The following is a 16,468-nucleotide window of genomic DNA, read 5'->3' on the forward strand; positions in this document are numbered from 1 at the left end:
GCGTCTGTACCGACGTCCCAAAGCAAACATGTACCGGGACTCGCTCTAATTCTATCTGATCCAGTTTTCGGTCAAAATGGCAAATCATTGACCTTTTCGGATCGGGGGCCCGAGATAGTAGACGCAAAAGCGTAATGCGAAAAATAGGTCTACGTGCCGGTAGGCACATGAGCCCTGCGTCCAAACATTTGTCCACCACCAACATCCCAAAACACTTCAGCGTGCGACCGTGCCCGTGTCACGTAATTGATGTCCCTGGTAGGGGTCTGGTTTTTGGCAAACCAGATCCGGCTCGCATCGCTCTTCCTGTTGCCCAGCCCTGTCCAGCCTGTGAGCTGCCCGTCCGGTCGAGATGACGGCTAGAGCGAAACAGCAAACGGCAAATAACGACCATTGCAAATCAATTAGCCACACACCCATTGGGCGTACGTGATAAACTGCGCACAGCCCGCCAGCCGCGAAGGTCCCAGATCCCGCTTTCGGCTAATCTAATCCCGGGTACTCGGGGGAACAGGGGTTCTCGTTAATATGTGGGGCTGAAATTTAAATTTCATACACATGAACCGTCCATGCGTGCTCTCGTTTATGAGTTTAGCATATAATTTTTTAAACCTTCCAACGTTTGCTCTCTTTTTTTTTTCGTTAGGCACTGCAGCATTGAATGAATTACCACGGGATAGAACGACGGCCCAGCGCTCCTCGGAACACCTCCCAGCCCGACCGCTTTCTGTGTGTGATTTAATAAAGCGTCACCCGAATCGCACTCCGGACCATTGTGGGACCCGATTGTCCAGCGCGTTACGAACCGGACGAGTGAACCGCTACACCAACAAACCCTCTAGCTGTTGGCTGCTGTTCGGGCAGGACGACGCGAACGCGCGATTGCGATGGCTTCCGACCACCATGTTCGGTTTCTGCCGCTGCTGCTGATACTTCTGCTCGGCGATGCTGGCCAGGCTGCCGATCCCGTTGGTAAGTCAATTGCTTACTTCGTTAAATATTTATTATCCGCAAGAGTCCGCTCAGGGTGGGAAGTTTGGATTTGTTGGAGGCCAGCGTGCACCTACCACAACGTTGAACTTCCTGTGCGAGTTCCATCAGGCAGCATCCTGCCATGCCGGAGGTCCTTGTGGTAGTGGCGAATCAATCTAAAATTAGCAATTTCCGGCCATTTCACTCAAACACCAAACTCCAACCCCGGAAGGCAACTGTTGGCCAAGATCCGGCGGCTTCGGCGACAGTTTCGTAACCTCGGTGTGCACCACGGGGTCGGCCGCAAAAGTTTGATGAAACCGCGATAACTTGACCGCCTCCGGCCGTCGTAACTTGCCGTCGTTGTGCCGTGTCTTAAAACCCGCTGAACGCGGAAGCACCGAGGGGAACCATCAAACAGTTGTGAGTTAATGACGATGGGGAGGTCGGATCGTTTGTCTGCGCAAACCTGTGGAACGCCGGATTCGCTGAGTTCCACGATAATGGATGGCTAGAGGTGGTGGAAATATGAAACTGCCTGATTTTAATCTCTTGTCGGCTTGATTGGCTCGCGAAAATTCACTTTAATCGTAATTACATTACACGGTTGAAATATTCTTTACAGCCGAGATCTTCTCGCCGGTATTTCCCGGCTCACAATTTCCCGACGCCCAGGCCTGTGCTTGTTGAAGACGCTCTGGAGGATGGAAGGAAAATTGTTTCTCAACAAATGTGAAGACTTCCCTCAATGTTTGCAGCGAATTCCTTCGAGTAAAAGGATAAATCTCCCCCAATTACTGTACTACACCACGCACTCGGGGGACTCTTCCCTACGAACGCGCCATTTTAAACTTTCTCAATTACCAAATACTCGTTTGTGTAAAACATCCCGCACTGAATAGCTATTTGTTGTGGATCGCATAGTCCTACCCTTCTGAAGTTGTTCTTTTCATTTCTATTTAAATTTGCAAACATATCGCTGAGCACTAGGCGAGGTTACGGAGGTTCCTTTTCCGCGTCATTAAAATAGGTTCACGTACCCATGTTTTTACCCGTTCCGATCCCGGTTCGGGAGTGTGCCAATCAAAAAGTCACCCATTCGGCGGTAGTGTTTTACCCGTACACGAGCCTTTAGGATGATCCGGGAAAAGTTTGCCCCGGTTTACAACACAATCATTAAGCATGGATACGGGATAAACGGTACCGTGTCACGGTCCTAGCTCGGATGCTTTACGATCCCATCCGGCGCTGGGGCCAGAATTGCGTGTAGGAAATTAAAAAAGTTTCATTCCAACTCCGAACTCGCTCGGCACTGCTGCTTGTGGTGAGCGCTTGTGGACGGGATATTGCAAGGTACCTACCTGGTGAGCGCGTGCGTCCGCCCTGGTACGATGCTGGGAATAACAAGCTACCAGACAGCACCCGGAAGGACACGTCTGGTAGCGTTCGATTGTTGCAATGTAACCGGAAGTGTTTGCACATCAGCACGGATGCCGTCGTGTTCCCGGATCGTTGTGAACCCATGTTGGACCGAGACGCAGATTTCCCAGCAGGGATTATTACACTGTCTACATGTGGATGCCCCATTCCGTGGGTGTCATGTCATATTAAAGCTACTTTTGACAATCATATCCGGACAAACTAGCGTCCGCTGGTGTGGATTCCTCTTCGCATATGGGCTGGATACGCTATTATGGATATTTTTAGTTAACAACTATAATCCCACTTTAGGTGTCTCCCCGATAGGCCCGTTAAGCTTCGTTTTTCTAGGTGAAGGTGCCACAAAAAGCATGTTGACTTCGAGCGTACCCTAATTTCCTTGCAAACCCGGTCTGATAAATTGACCCTCGTCAGAAAACCGAAATCCCAGGCCTCCGTGGGGCGGCCACTGTTGTCGACACATGTCCGACGCTCTGGGACTGTGCGATAGTCTTAATTGAAAGTCTAAAAGCATACACACACAGAGAGATCTTTCAAAACCTGTGGGAGATGTTACTCACAAGCGTCCGTTTTCCCAAGCCGGGAGTTTAGTGGGTGTAATGATTTCTTATCATGGCATCCAAGCGACTAACTAGCAGTGCAATACTATCACCGCGTCCTATCAGCCGCTTTCTGGGAGATTTAGCAAAAGCAGAAGAAAAAGTTGATCGAATAAATCCTCCGGGAAAGGAAAAACAATCTCCCCATCCTTCTTAATACGGCTAATACATGTCTTGCGTTGCGGGGGTTTATTATGGGAGTGAAAAGATTATCCGGTCGATGCACGTAGAGACCTAAAATGCCCCTTCAGGGAATGCGACCGGGGCGACTCTTCCAGGGTGGAATAATTCTTTCCCCGGCGACGACCACCACCCAACAACCCTGGTGAAGCTATTTATGCAAATTGGATTGTTCCCGGGTCGAACACCCTCAGGATAGTCACACGCACACACGTCCTTTTTGCCATACGTGGTGTGTGTTTGGTTCGGCTGGGCCCTTAAGGTCATATGTTCGTTTTTTTTTCTTCTGTAGGATGTGAGCGGTTTATGAAATAGTAATTTGTACTCTCGTAACTACTTGAATCTCAGCATTTGACTGGCATAATCCCCTCCACCGGTGAGGACCGGGTGGATACGGTGTGGAACACTTGTGGCCGATTTACAGGCTGGGTTCCACATGTTAGGGAGCGCATGTAAACTGTTGTAAAGTGTGAGACAAAATTATCACGCCCTAGCTTTAAGTGGTGAGGCAGTAGAAGGACCGTGCCGTGTTACGACACATTATTTTAGGTGCTTTAATTTGTAATAGATAATTCTACATGAGCGAGGACTTTGGTATTAATATTGATTTTTATGCTAACCTACAAACAGATTTAGGTAAATGTTTTATGGCATACGGAAAAGGTCAATAGAGGCGAAAAAGGCAAAAAGAAAAGAAAGTGTGAAAGAGAAACAAAAACCGTTCAGAAAAGTCTAGGAAAGGTACGAAGAGGAATAGGCAACACGAGAGGTAAAACTGGACCTGATCATGATCGAAGCAGGACAGCAACCCTCCGGAGCGGCATATGCGCCCATTCTGTTTTTAACCCTGCTTCGTGGTGTAGTGGAAATGTACCGAAAATTTTCCATTGGTTTGTGACAGGTACAGGCCGTCAATGTGTTGACTTTTCAAAAACACTTATGCCCACTTGAGTGCGACGGGGCGTTTTCTTGTGCTGTGAATATTTCGTTTGTTGTCCGTCGCGCTAAAGGTGGGATGGCACACTGTTGTCAGGCTGCCAACCCGGTTCAATTTTGAAAAACAATTAATTTTTTTAACTTGTAACTAAGGTACAGGAAAATGTGGAAACAGGTTAGAGAAGGTGTAACCTTCTGTTACTTTTTTTTGACTCTTTAACTGTTGTCAGTTTAAGGCTGTGCTGAGACATTACACGGTCATCCTGTGTAAGTATTTGTACCTGTACTAGACGAGCTATTCGTTGTGTACCCTTCCATCTTGGAATTATCGAAACCGCTCGCGGTTTAGCGCCTCTGCCTACCGATCCTTTCTAGTGGGTCCATCAATACCAGGATTCTATCTCAGTTTGGAGCCTACCACGCCTCCTCGGACCATGTAGACAGCTTGAGGAGACTTTACGGGCTGGGTCGTCCGGTGTCATTATCAGGACATGATCAGGCCTGGGGAGAGACTTTAAAACCGAGCATGGCAAGTCTAATTCGCTGTACAACGATCTGCAATCTTATTGCGACGCTCTGGTGGTTGCGACAAAAGCGGTGCCGGTCTTCACACGGCAATGTCGGGGTTCAAATCCAATCCAGATCGCCTCCTCGTGCTCAGGACTGACTCTCCAGCTACGCCTAAAATTCAGAAGAAGGTGACACTTATTTATACCACGTAGTTGGATAGTCAATGCTCTTACCGAGGGAAGGGTTAGAAATTGTTTCCGGTCCTGCCGCGCAAAGATTGGTTCCGCTCTATAAGTTTCTTAGGAAGTCTTAAGCTGTCGCTCCTGGCTTTGATAGCGGTCTTTTATTAGTCTTGGAGATGGCCTCTTCAGCTATTCTAGTAGTTAGCATATATTGACGATAAAGATATTATTGATAAGATCCTCTCCATCAAAACGGGACGATCCTCAACTGCTGCTCAAAATCACAAAGAGTAAACTGATTCAGTTGGATCTTCAGTACACAACACAATATTCCCTTCTGGTGATAGCATCTGCTCTCACTATCCGGAAAGAGATGTATCGTTCTATTTCTGACATACAAAGAATCGTCGGTTACGTTAATTGTTATAGGCATCGTCAGGTTGGCTTGGTCATGGTGATTGGGACATGTCATGAGAATGACACTGGACATTCCAAGTGCTCTTATATCCATATTTTACCAATTTTGTGTAACGGTCGGATAGCCATGCTTGGTTAGATAATTTAAAGCTTTAACCTTCTTGTTACGGAACCCTTAATCTCGCATGTGCTCAGGACCAATAACTGATTAAATCACTCCAATTCACATTGTTCCAGTCACAAATTTCAAACTAAGAAACAGAACTCCTCTCCACATACAACATGCAAAATACGAAGAACGGGCTTGCGTGAAGCATAGGTTTAAATCTATTCCCGACCACTTCGCCTACCATTGATTGATGAACGATCTTGTAGCGAAAGGTATCCTTTCAATTGACTTTCGTTCGATAACCCGCGTAAAGAGGAAACCTCCCCCAAGCTAATTAAGACACGCTGATGGCAGACATCTTGAGCGAGATTCAACAATAAAACGTTTTATTGGTCACGGTTCGGCTAATCCTCCCATCGACCCTCCAATATTCCGACTAATCGCTCGCAAATGATCTTATCTGTTATCACTCGCTCTCTTCTGCTGCTGCTCCGCCAATAATAGCAAACTCATTACATCATCAAACGAACTCTGTCTCTCGAACGCGCCGCCAACCGGCAGGAAGTTTGGGAGAAAAATCGTTTTCCGCTTTATCGAGCAGCAACAGTGGGTAATGGATGGAAATGTGAAAATCTTCAGTAATGGGCCTTTACGCGAACGAATCGTTGACGCCCTTGATTGGATCGTTTGGTTCGTTTCCGTAATTAGAATGATTGAAAATAACAATTTTCTTCGCGGGGCTGCACGGTGCTTTGGGTGCGTCCTCCATTTTATCCTATCCCGGCACATCATTGGCTCAACTTTCAGCCCAGTTCCTCTTCCCGTGTGCCGGTCGAAGGAAATTAGCTGTATTTTCACTTCATTTCCTGGACTTCCGCTAGGGTTGGTATTGGGTGGGGGCAGGTTGGTGTGTCACATCCGCCCCCTCTCCACTCGCTCTTTACAGCCCCTTTCGTCCTTCACCCAGCCGACAATGGATCTTCATCACCGGAACGCCGAAGTGCGACGTTCCATTCGGTTGGATATTATTTATATTCACTCATTTTTCAGTCTGTTCGGCGAGATAAGATTTAATTTGTTATGCCACTCCGACACCGCAACAAAGCGACGGGCATCAAAATCGGGTCTCGGTAATGGCGGTTGGCGGTGTATCCTTTTTTTTTGCGCAAACCCGGGATCCTTTTTCATTTTGGATCGCTTCTCGGTGGGCGAGGAATAACAATTTCACCACTCCCAGTTTCACGGCTTCAGCGAAAGGAAAGTCAAGCGATCGGAACATGATGTGACAGGGACATGGTTTTGTAAATTTTTAACCAAAACCACTCGCCTCCGTGTTTGGTTTCATGCGCACCTCGCGTGGTACGAGCTGAATTGGCAGGAGGGAATTGTTTACAGAATGAAAATAAAACATCCGAGACGTTAGATTTCGCCAGTCGTACGAAAGGGAGCTACGAGCCAAGGGGAGAAAAATGAAAAGAAGCCGAAAAACAATGCACACCAAACGGGAAAGTTTAACAGTACGCTTTCCATTCGTCTTACTCCTTCCAGCGAACGTCAATCTGACAAGAAGCAACTGATTATGGGCAGCAAGGATGCTTTACAATTTAAACCAAAACTCTCCCCAGGTAGAGTACTTGCCAACCGACGGTTTACCGGACGGACGGTTAACCAAATGTGTAGGATGATATGAAACCTGAACAGCGGTTGGCTTACTAATCGCTTTAATTTTCTCCGAACAAACATTTGACGCACAATCATTTTGATTTTATTGTGTGTGATTTGTAAAGCTACCACAAGGGCTCTGGCTCTTCTTCACTTCGTGACAGCTACCGTAGCGACGGAACGTATCGCAACACTTATGACGGCTCATTAAAATAATGGGAGCGATCAATTGTACCATGAGATGAAATTTAAAGCGATGAAGGTACTCTGCTGAAGTGTTTGTATGTTTTACTATTACGAACTATTCTTGTAACTCAAAAATATGCTTGTGATATATTCCATTCATGATAGCGTTTAGTTTCAGTTTTTCTTGGGTTGTATTTATAATAAAATGTAATAGAAATATTTTTTTCTGATGTTAATTGCCTGTTAAAAATAAATTTGTTAATGAAAACCTTTCATCAACCCTTTCTTATTAGATCCATTTTTTGTATACGTAGAAAAATTCTTCAAATATTGGCGAATTAAGAATTAAATCATAAAGCCTAATAATGTCTCAAGTAAAACTATCATTTTCGTTCAGTTTCATCTGGTGAAGTCTTTCGATTCTTTGCGCCTAAAAGTATGCAATATTGCATACTTGCCTTTTGCTTATAATCTTGGTCAGGTCGGTACTTAGGATTAAAAAATTATCTTAAATATTTGTTAAGTTTAATTTTTGTAGTTGTTATTGGTATAAACAAAGCCTCGCTTTTAGAATCACCAACCCAAATGGTGAATATTTGGCCTGATGAAACAAAAAAATATCCAAACTGAGCTAAGCCACAATCAAGCAAAGTTCTTACAAAGCGGTTTTTACTAGGAAAGGCTTCTACATTTGCAATATAATTTATTTGAAAGTTATTAAGTGTCAAGCATTTTTGTTTTATTGTTTTTTTCATAGAGCTCTGTTAATGGCAATAGGTCGGCCCCTAAAAGACTTTGAATAGTACGAAAACTGTATTCGATATCCAAGTTTGACATCATGCCTTTCAATTACACCATAAAGTCCCAAGGACCTTTAGCAAAACGGACAAGCCTGGCCTATTGCTGTTATTATTCTATAAGAATAAAAAGGACCTTTCAACTCTACTTGTAAGCGTAATGTTTCTATTGCTTTATGGTGAAGAAATTTGCTGCTCCTAGACGTCTCACTTAAACAAAGTTAGTTTATGTCGCAAAATTCGTAATGATGATCGAAATTTCCAGAAATTGCGATCAAATGTGGTAAAAATTGTTAAAAAAATGTGTAAATAGGATATTGATTTAAAATCTCAGTTTGGGTAACATCAAAGCTAAAATAGACTATTTTTATAACACTCACTCAAGCCATTTTATTGTCCATTTTCTCCTTACTCCTTTGAACCTTAAATCATTCGGCAATTATTAAGTGAGTCCATGCGTGTCTCAAAAGGCTTTCTAACGCAGTGATTCGATAATTTCTGAGATGTTTATAGAGCTAATTTGGAATAGAAATACCCAACATAATTATCGAACGCAGTTGTTCAAGAAACGGATGGTCTTATTGTATTATCCTCCACTGTATAAACGCTACTAGTCTGAGGGATCCGTTTAACGAATTAGTTAAATCTAAAATCCCATATCACATAATCGATTCTTCAACTCGAAGCCGTACCAAACACGATACCTAACGCGTGGAATCTTCATTAAAGCTACTCTTACTCGATACAATGCTTCGTCAAAATTTCATCCCTCAACGTCGATCAGATCGTCACGGAACGTATCTCTACTCCTCGTCGAGCTAAAACCTCGCGCTGTAAAGCGTGCACCAAGAACAGAATTTTCAACGGCAATTGGCAACCGAAAAAAAAAAACAGAATGCTGGAAAAGATTTTTCCCAACCATTACCACCGTAGGTAGTACCGTGTAGGTACGTGCCGTCGGTGCGAACCGTGCCGTTGGACGAGTGATTTATGAACTCGTGGTATGCTTTCGGTCGCCCCCAAAGGAGAACGGAAATCAACTGAAAGTACTTTTACGCATCAACTCTCGTCGAGCTTCTCGTCAAAGTTAAGACGAGACGGTTTGGCAAATCAACTTACCTTGCTTCTGTGTGTGGGGTGCGTGTGTGTGTTCCCCTGTGTGTACGTGGTTGGTTTTTGCCACATTCCCCCTACACCACATATAAACAGCAAATGTACTTGCGACCACTTACATTTGCTAAACTTTATCGTTTCGGAATGATTGTGGAATGCAGAACCCGGCGGGGGCCGTTGAGAGCAATTGGGGAATAAGGAGAAAGAAAAGCTCAACCAAAAAAAAGTGCCCTGAAATGCGAAACCTTTATCGTTCGACATCGACATTGAGTGAAATATTTCGACAGCTTTGAAAGCGAGCCACCTACACCAGATTTTTACAACATCGACATACGAACGTGGCTTCACCGCTGTCTCACCCGGGCGAAAGGCGATGAAGGTTCCAATCGTTCGTTTCTGATGGCATTCCTTTAGGCACTCTTCACATTCCTTCCACAGGAGAGAAAGAAAAAAACCCCTCCCGACAACGATCACAAATTTCGAAACGGTAGGCTTTTTTGCAGCTTGTGGCGAAAGAATTACAACCCTCTAAACGTCATTCTTTTTGGGGTGTCTTTGCTCGCTTGTTCCCTCGCCTTTCCACAGCTGGGGGAAATAATAATCCTATCAAACGATACCACCGAACCATCGGGAGGAAGACGTTTCCGATCGTAGTAGCCAGCGAGGCAATGGAAGCTCAAATCATTCTTCGAGCGATGGATGGCGCAACGGTTCTGGAACTGTGAAGCGAATGAAGCGATACACCGCTGCCGATGATTGCCGGACGCGTTGGCACGCGGAAAATAACAAAAAATAGAACACTTTTGGTATCCTACTTTCAAGACAAGGGAGCTCTTCGGTAGCTACTATCGAACAGGGGACGGCCTGTCAGCAGAGCCTTTCGAAGAATTGAACGTTCTTAAAGCTGTCCGACACTGAAAATAGTTGCTTTTCTTAGGGGAGAGCTACAGACAGTTTTCTTTTTCCTTGTGCCTCCCGATCGCCACCTTGTCCCAATTTTATTTTCAGCCGACTCCTATGTGTGGACTGGCCGTTATTTTTATAACAGACGGCTATTTTTGTTCCCATTTTTCGTTCCCTTCGAATGTTTTTTTTTCCCCGATTCGAAGGTCTGTAGTTCGGAAATCACCCGCCAGACCATGATGGCCGAGCGGTTAAAGAAAAATAAAAATGGAAGAAATTACAAACCGAACATTTTTCCTCTTCCCTTTTTCGTTTCGGCACTGTCAAAATTCAGCTGGAAAATGAGACACCCACCCTCCCCGGGGGGACCGGGCATTGTCTGGACTTCAATATCTCCTGGTTGGTTGGTGCACCAACAGCAGGAAGAGAGGGAGGGAGAGAGACAGACAGACAGATCCGATATTAAGGACACTACTACTACTACAACAGCCTTCTGCGCCTTCGGGGCCTTTCCCGGTGGTAACGAGGAAACTTTGCCAATTTCACGGTAAACATTAATTTTGGAATCAATTTCAAATGCCACACCGGCTTGCGGCTTACGTAGTTGGCCGGCCGGGTTGTTTTCGATATGATTAATTTTGTCCGTTCCTTTTGGCTGTATTTGTGTTTGTTTTTTCGTTTAAAATTTGTTTTTGCTACAACAATTCATATTTTGTTTTCAACTGGGCGATTGCGGAACGGTTGAACGAATCGTGCTAATTTGTTTTGATGAAGATAGCTAAATAGTACAAGTGGTCTAAGAGCGGGAAAGGGAAGAATTGTAAGCAAAGTTAGTCAATTAACATAAACCCGGCAGAAAATATAATGTCCTCAACTGGGTGATAAAGTATAAGTCGTAATGACAGTTTGGAAGGCGTACAAATAGGTGGACATCATCCATCGATGGGTTAGCGTAGATGAGTATATCTGTATTTATCGTCGTATCAGAGCTTTATAATTTAATCTGACTTTTTAAAGAATTCAGCACCCATGCCTGTAGTCGACTAATTGGATGTCAAATATTGAGCATTCCATGTCTAAAAAGATTCTTCTGAGAAATTCCATAGCAGCTTCTGCTCCTTCTGATTCGATTGCTACAGTTAGAATCAGTTATTGAATCGCTATTACGCGATCGTTGTCGCCATTTTATAGTCCAAATCCCAATCGATCTCAGCCATATTCGGAACCTTCATCAAGCTCATCCTTGGCTTACGCTAATTGCGCTGGACTTTGATCCTGAATGAAATACCTCCTCGGAAGTATATCCATCCTCAAGCTCTTCGTTAACTAATCAGGCTGAACTCCTGAATATAATACTTCGCCGAAGTACTTCCAATAGCAGCTTAGATAAAGTATTTAAGAATGTTGATGAAAAACTTGCTCTGAGTGTTATAAACCCTACTTTGCATGCCAGACACCTTAGCTTAGTTTACTTAGTTAGATTGGAATTCTTTTCGCAAGATGTTGGAGACTTGGCACCCTCTAGATTGTAATCCTCAACTGCTGTATGTCGCAAGGAATACGTACTGGAGAATAGTCTTCTATAATTACGATTGCCGTGGCGATCGCCAACGACTACCAATTTCTGAAGACTTTCCTGTACAGCGATTAGAGATCGTCCGTTCGTTTATCGGTTGTTCGCCCAGAGAATGTAATATACCACCAGAAGACCTTCTAATCAACGCTGAGCTACGCAGGAGTGATGTAGCTATAAGTGATTGCCCTTTTGTGGTCTTCCGTAATCTCATCTATCCGGGATCAAATGTCAACACTACAGCCTTTGGAGGCTTCTCTACCCAAGATGCATGTCGCGAGGGATGAAAAACACAGACTGTATGGACGGACGGATTTATAACCACCGTTCGGACATATACCTCTCGATGCGTTCGACATTAAGATGCTCAGAAGGATTTGGCTCCGTATGTACACAAGACATCAGATGATTTACTAAGAGCTCAAAGGTGATATAGCCATTTTGAAGCGAATTAAGTTCGCCAGGCTCCAGTGAGCTTGATCATGTCGTGAGAATGATACTGAACAACCCAGTAAAAGTCTTGCCAACATCCAGTACCTAGAGATTGATAAACATAAATTATAATCAACTTTTAGATGTTGTTACACATTCATTTTGATTTTAAATTGTTTCTCAGGCACATTACAATCTAACATTGAACCAGCTTTACTTTTGTTCTATAATCTGACCCCGTTTCAATGTAAATGATTATGTTTCAATTTCCTTAAACCCTAAAACAATAACACTGTTTAGCCTTCGCCGGAAACATTCCTAGCGACACATTAAAAATGGACATTTGTTCCAATACTTGCGTAATAGCCGCTCGCCATCGAAACGGTCCTCAAATAGGCCTGTGGGGGAAAATTTTGACCCAATGTTAACCGGAAATTTACAGCAAACTTTACATAGATCTAAATGACCGGTTCTCCATCTTACTCCACCGCTCCCCTCATTTTACCCTCCATTTCCCCCGGACAAAACGGATAGCAAACATTCCCAAGAGAGGGCGTCAGCGTCTTCACACCACCCTGATCATAATGCCCCCGTTTTGTTCCTGGGAGTGTTTTTCTGTGCACACAATAAACATTTAGCTTTATAGTGATTGCCGACATTTTTGAGCCATTCAATTCCGACCCTATTTTGCTACGTCCGTTCGTTAGCAAAACGTCTAATTATGGGCACACCCCTTTCCGCGGCACCGTTGACATTGATGTGCCGCTTTCTTTTTCTTCCCGACCGATTCCCGCACTCATTTTCCGTTTTTTTCTCTTCTTTTTTTCCACAGGCACGGGTGGACCTTCCCTGGTGCACGTCGGTGAGGACGCACTGCTAACGTGCGTGGTGATGACGCCCTTCAACAACGATACCGTGCTGTGGCGCAAAGGACCGCACGAAATCCTGTCCGCAGGGATAAACCGGGTTACCGGCGACAAGCGGATCAGTGTCCTGCACGATGACTGTAAGTACCGTAAGACGACGCAGAAGAAAGGAATTTCGTCCAAACCTTCGCAGACACGGGCGGGTGGAAAGCGAGCTGTCGGGGGGAAAGTTGTGAAAACATTGAAAACATTTTTGTCGCTCATTTACGGGAGTGATTATTTCGGTAATAATCGCTTCTCATTATCAGTCAGCTTCTTCGCACGGTACGGTGGCACATTCCAGGCGAACGACACTGTCGATATAAAGCAGGTTAACGAGCGGGTGCCACTAAGCCACCACCGAAGTTGTGGATGGTAGCGTACACGTATCCCGGCGTTGGCCGTTGGCAACACTTCCCGTTCGCCCATTCTCAATAATTCAGCAATTTAATTAAGAAACAGTAGAATACCTGACGGGAACCGGTGAAAGAAAAAAGGGAGATCTCTGGTCTCGGGAGACGTCTCAGGCAAGATTCAAAGACATTCCAGCAGCTGGAATGTGCTCGCGCTCGCCAGTGGCAGTGTGGCGGGAGGGCAATCAACGTCAACGCTGGAACCGTTTTTCACAATGAATGGAAAAACCTCGTTCGGGGCGAGAGAAAATATTTTCTTTTACCGTTTGCTCCACCACGCTCACCGTCGTGTCGCCAAAGGATGTGCGGGATACGCGGGTGTTGCCGGTTGAATTTAGGGAATTTGGCCACATTCCACAGCTAACCCGCTCGACCGAAGGAAGCATACGCCAACGGTGGCGTGTGCACGTACAGTCAGCAACTTTGCCTTCATTATTCTGGTTCTGGGCCGAGGAGGACATGCCACCGTGCGTGTGCAGTCACACGGCGTTGACACGAAACGAGCCAGATCATCTTTCCCACCTGCACAACAACTTACCGAAAGAGTAAATAAAGTGAAAACAATTGAATTTAAAATTGTTTTCCCCCGGCTCGAGACGACGATCCCTTCGCCTGTCGGGACTGTGGGACTGCGAAAGGATGAAAAACCGGGAATGAAAACAAAAAAAAAACCTTGGCCGAGAAACCCATGTCTGTGTGTCTGACGAAGGATGGGAAGAAGTCTATGGGACGTTCCACTGCTAGGTTTCCCCCGGTGAGCAAAGCACCGGGCCATACACGCACGCTGTGTACGGTTCTCGTGTTTTGCTGTGTGTCGCGCCGGGTAGAGGCATCGTTCCTAATTTTAATTAGAAAGTTTCGAGTAATTTATGCTACGCTCACTTATTAGGGCGTACGAAAACTCGTAAGCACAAAAGTTAAAGATACTTCCCCAGCCCGGAGCGTTCTGTTTGCAAGAAACGGCACACTATTGCTCCCGCACACATCCATTTTCTTTTTTGGGAGGAACCAAAGAGAAGGAAGCAAACAACCAGCCAGCGAAAAGTGGATCCCAAATGAAGATCCTTTCGGAAAGCCATACCGGTCGGGACCGATGGCGTCTCCAAGTAGTTGGGGTCTGGATTTGAAATCGTTGGTCGGTCCGTTTGTAAACGGCACCCTGGCTAGCTATGCGTACTGCGAAGGTAAAATTTATGTTCAACTTGCTCTTGGTTGCGTGCGATCCAGCTGCGATCGATTTTGGGGTTGCTCTTGAAAATAGAAGCGTAAAACCATTGCTTCCCCGTCCTCGGAAGGTACGGAAATAGTTTCGTTTCGGGTGTACTAATAATTGCAGCACTAAAAGGATTGGAAAGTTTTGCTTGTGCTATAAATTTGGTAACGATGCTACTACACACCGCTGGGTGCACAGGGTCGGGCATTTGTCAAGATCGTAAATATTGCAGGGGGACTATTTCTAGCTTTGCTTAATTGTGTACTGCACAGCTGTTACCGGTTTTTGCAACGTATAACGAGCTAAATTGTTGCACTACACCCGACCATTAGAAATAGTGCCGTAGTAGGTGGCATAACGCTTCCCGGCGCTAATTTATCTGGTTGGCTTTGAGTTCGATGCGCCTGAAAGTATGCAATTACTGTTTTTGGTGGGCACGTGTTGCTGGTAGGTTAATTGGCGATCCTGTAAGTCGTATTACGGATGTTACGTACTTATCGGCATTATGAATCAAACCACAAACCATCTGTATACTTTCACGAGGAGATGATAGTAGACTTCACGGTTAATAGCTAACGCAAGTATTTTTGTCCAACTACAAGCCTCGATTACGCTTACGGTCTAGCGTCATCAAATGCAAATCCAATATCTCAGTCTATCTGGAGGACGCATCAACTCCTTCCTTCCATTCCAATTTGTGGTTGCCATGCCTCCGTTGGACTGTCTAGAAAGACTTTACGGGCTAGGCGGTCTGGTGTTATTCTCACGACATGACCAGCTCACAAGAGGCAAATTTGCTCTAAATTGAAGATCATACCGACCTTCTTTCTCGTGAATGCGTCCTTAGGCTGTCATTAGTTTCAGATAAAGTGAGTACCCTAGCGCATTTTTAAACGTCTAGATCGTCTCTTCATGAGTTTCCCAACCTGTGGCCGGAGATGGTGCTCATGATGTCTCAGGTAACTTTAGATTATCAGACTCTTTTTCTACACACCCCTTATACTAGGTGCTTTAAACGACATCTTTAATAGGGGACTCGTCATACGAGTCTCATAATATGGGGTCTTTTTCACAAGGCGCCGCGTGGTCCTACGCGGCCGCCAACTTTGGTCGCCGTTAGATCAGCCACTACATATAGTCCACCGAACCAAATTCACTTCTTTTCCTTCCGCAGAAAAAGCTGATAAGCATGCCTTGATGTGTAAATTCCATTTCATATTCCACAATTTAAATTCGTCCCTTTCGTGTTCGTCATTTAGCTCCCTTGTATTATGACTTGCTTTTGTTTTGTTTCCAAGAAAAATAAATAATAATCGTTGAAAACAATTGAAAATGTTACAGTAAAAAAAGAAGTAATGTCAAATATCGTTTGATGCAATGGTTAGCTAATAATTGCATACTTTCAGGCGTTAGGGAAGGAAATGTACATTTTCGATTAGGACATGATGTAGTAGACGCTTTTTGAAGCGTTTTTTTTTTTGTCAATTTTTCCTTTTTCACACAATAATTATAACCAAGTCTGTTGTTACCACAGATTCCAATGGTTAATTAATCCTTTTTTTTAAACGTCAGTCATTCCCGTCACATAAGCATGAAGCACTCTCAACCATGGTTAAAGAGGCTGTAGAAATGGCATGAAAAATGCATGCCACGGTACATACACCACACAGCTAGTGCTCTCAAGTACCTCAATTACTGTAACAACTGCAATGCACACATTCATTCTTTACCGAAACGCATAATTTAGTGTCACTTTGAGTAAGTGTAACGCAACCGTTGCTACCATTCTTCGCCACCCGCGTTGCTCATTTCCGACCGAAAAGGCGTGATGGCACTTTGTGCCTTTGGTTTCTTTTTCTTTCAGTAGAAATCACTCATCACTCACTTGAAAGTTCGTCCACTGCGAGCGACAACTCCACCGAACCA

At 44.7% G+C, this 16,468-nt stretch overlaps 1 protein-coding gene across 8 annotated transcripts in view; it reads left to right on the forward strand.

The window, feature by feature from the left end:
* The window catches only part of LOC118504137 (Ig-like and fibronectin type-III domain-containing protein 1), a 105,110-nt gene that overhangs the window by 76,334 nt on the left and 12,308 nt on the right, over positions 1–16,468 (forward strand). For all 8 annotated transcript variants that reach the window (XM_036038227.1, XM_036038225.1, XM_036038230.1 and 5 more), the window contains 2 exons: positions 647–972; positions 12,844–13,017. In XM_036038227.1, coding sequence (XP_035894120.1) covers positions 888–972; positions 12,844–13,017 — 259 coding nt within the window. In that variant the 5' untranslated portion in view covers positions 647–887. The remainder of the gene's footprint in view (positions 1–646; positions 973–12,843; positions 13,018–16,468) is intronic.

This window comes from Anopheles stephensi, chromosome 2, assembly GCF_013141755.1.
Source record: "Anopheles stephensi strain Indian chromosome 2, UCI_ANSTEP_V1.0, whole genome shotgun sequence".
Classification (NCBI taxonomy): Eukaryota; Metazoa; Arthropoda; class Insecta; order Diptera; family Culicidae; genus Anopheles; species Anopheles stephensi.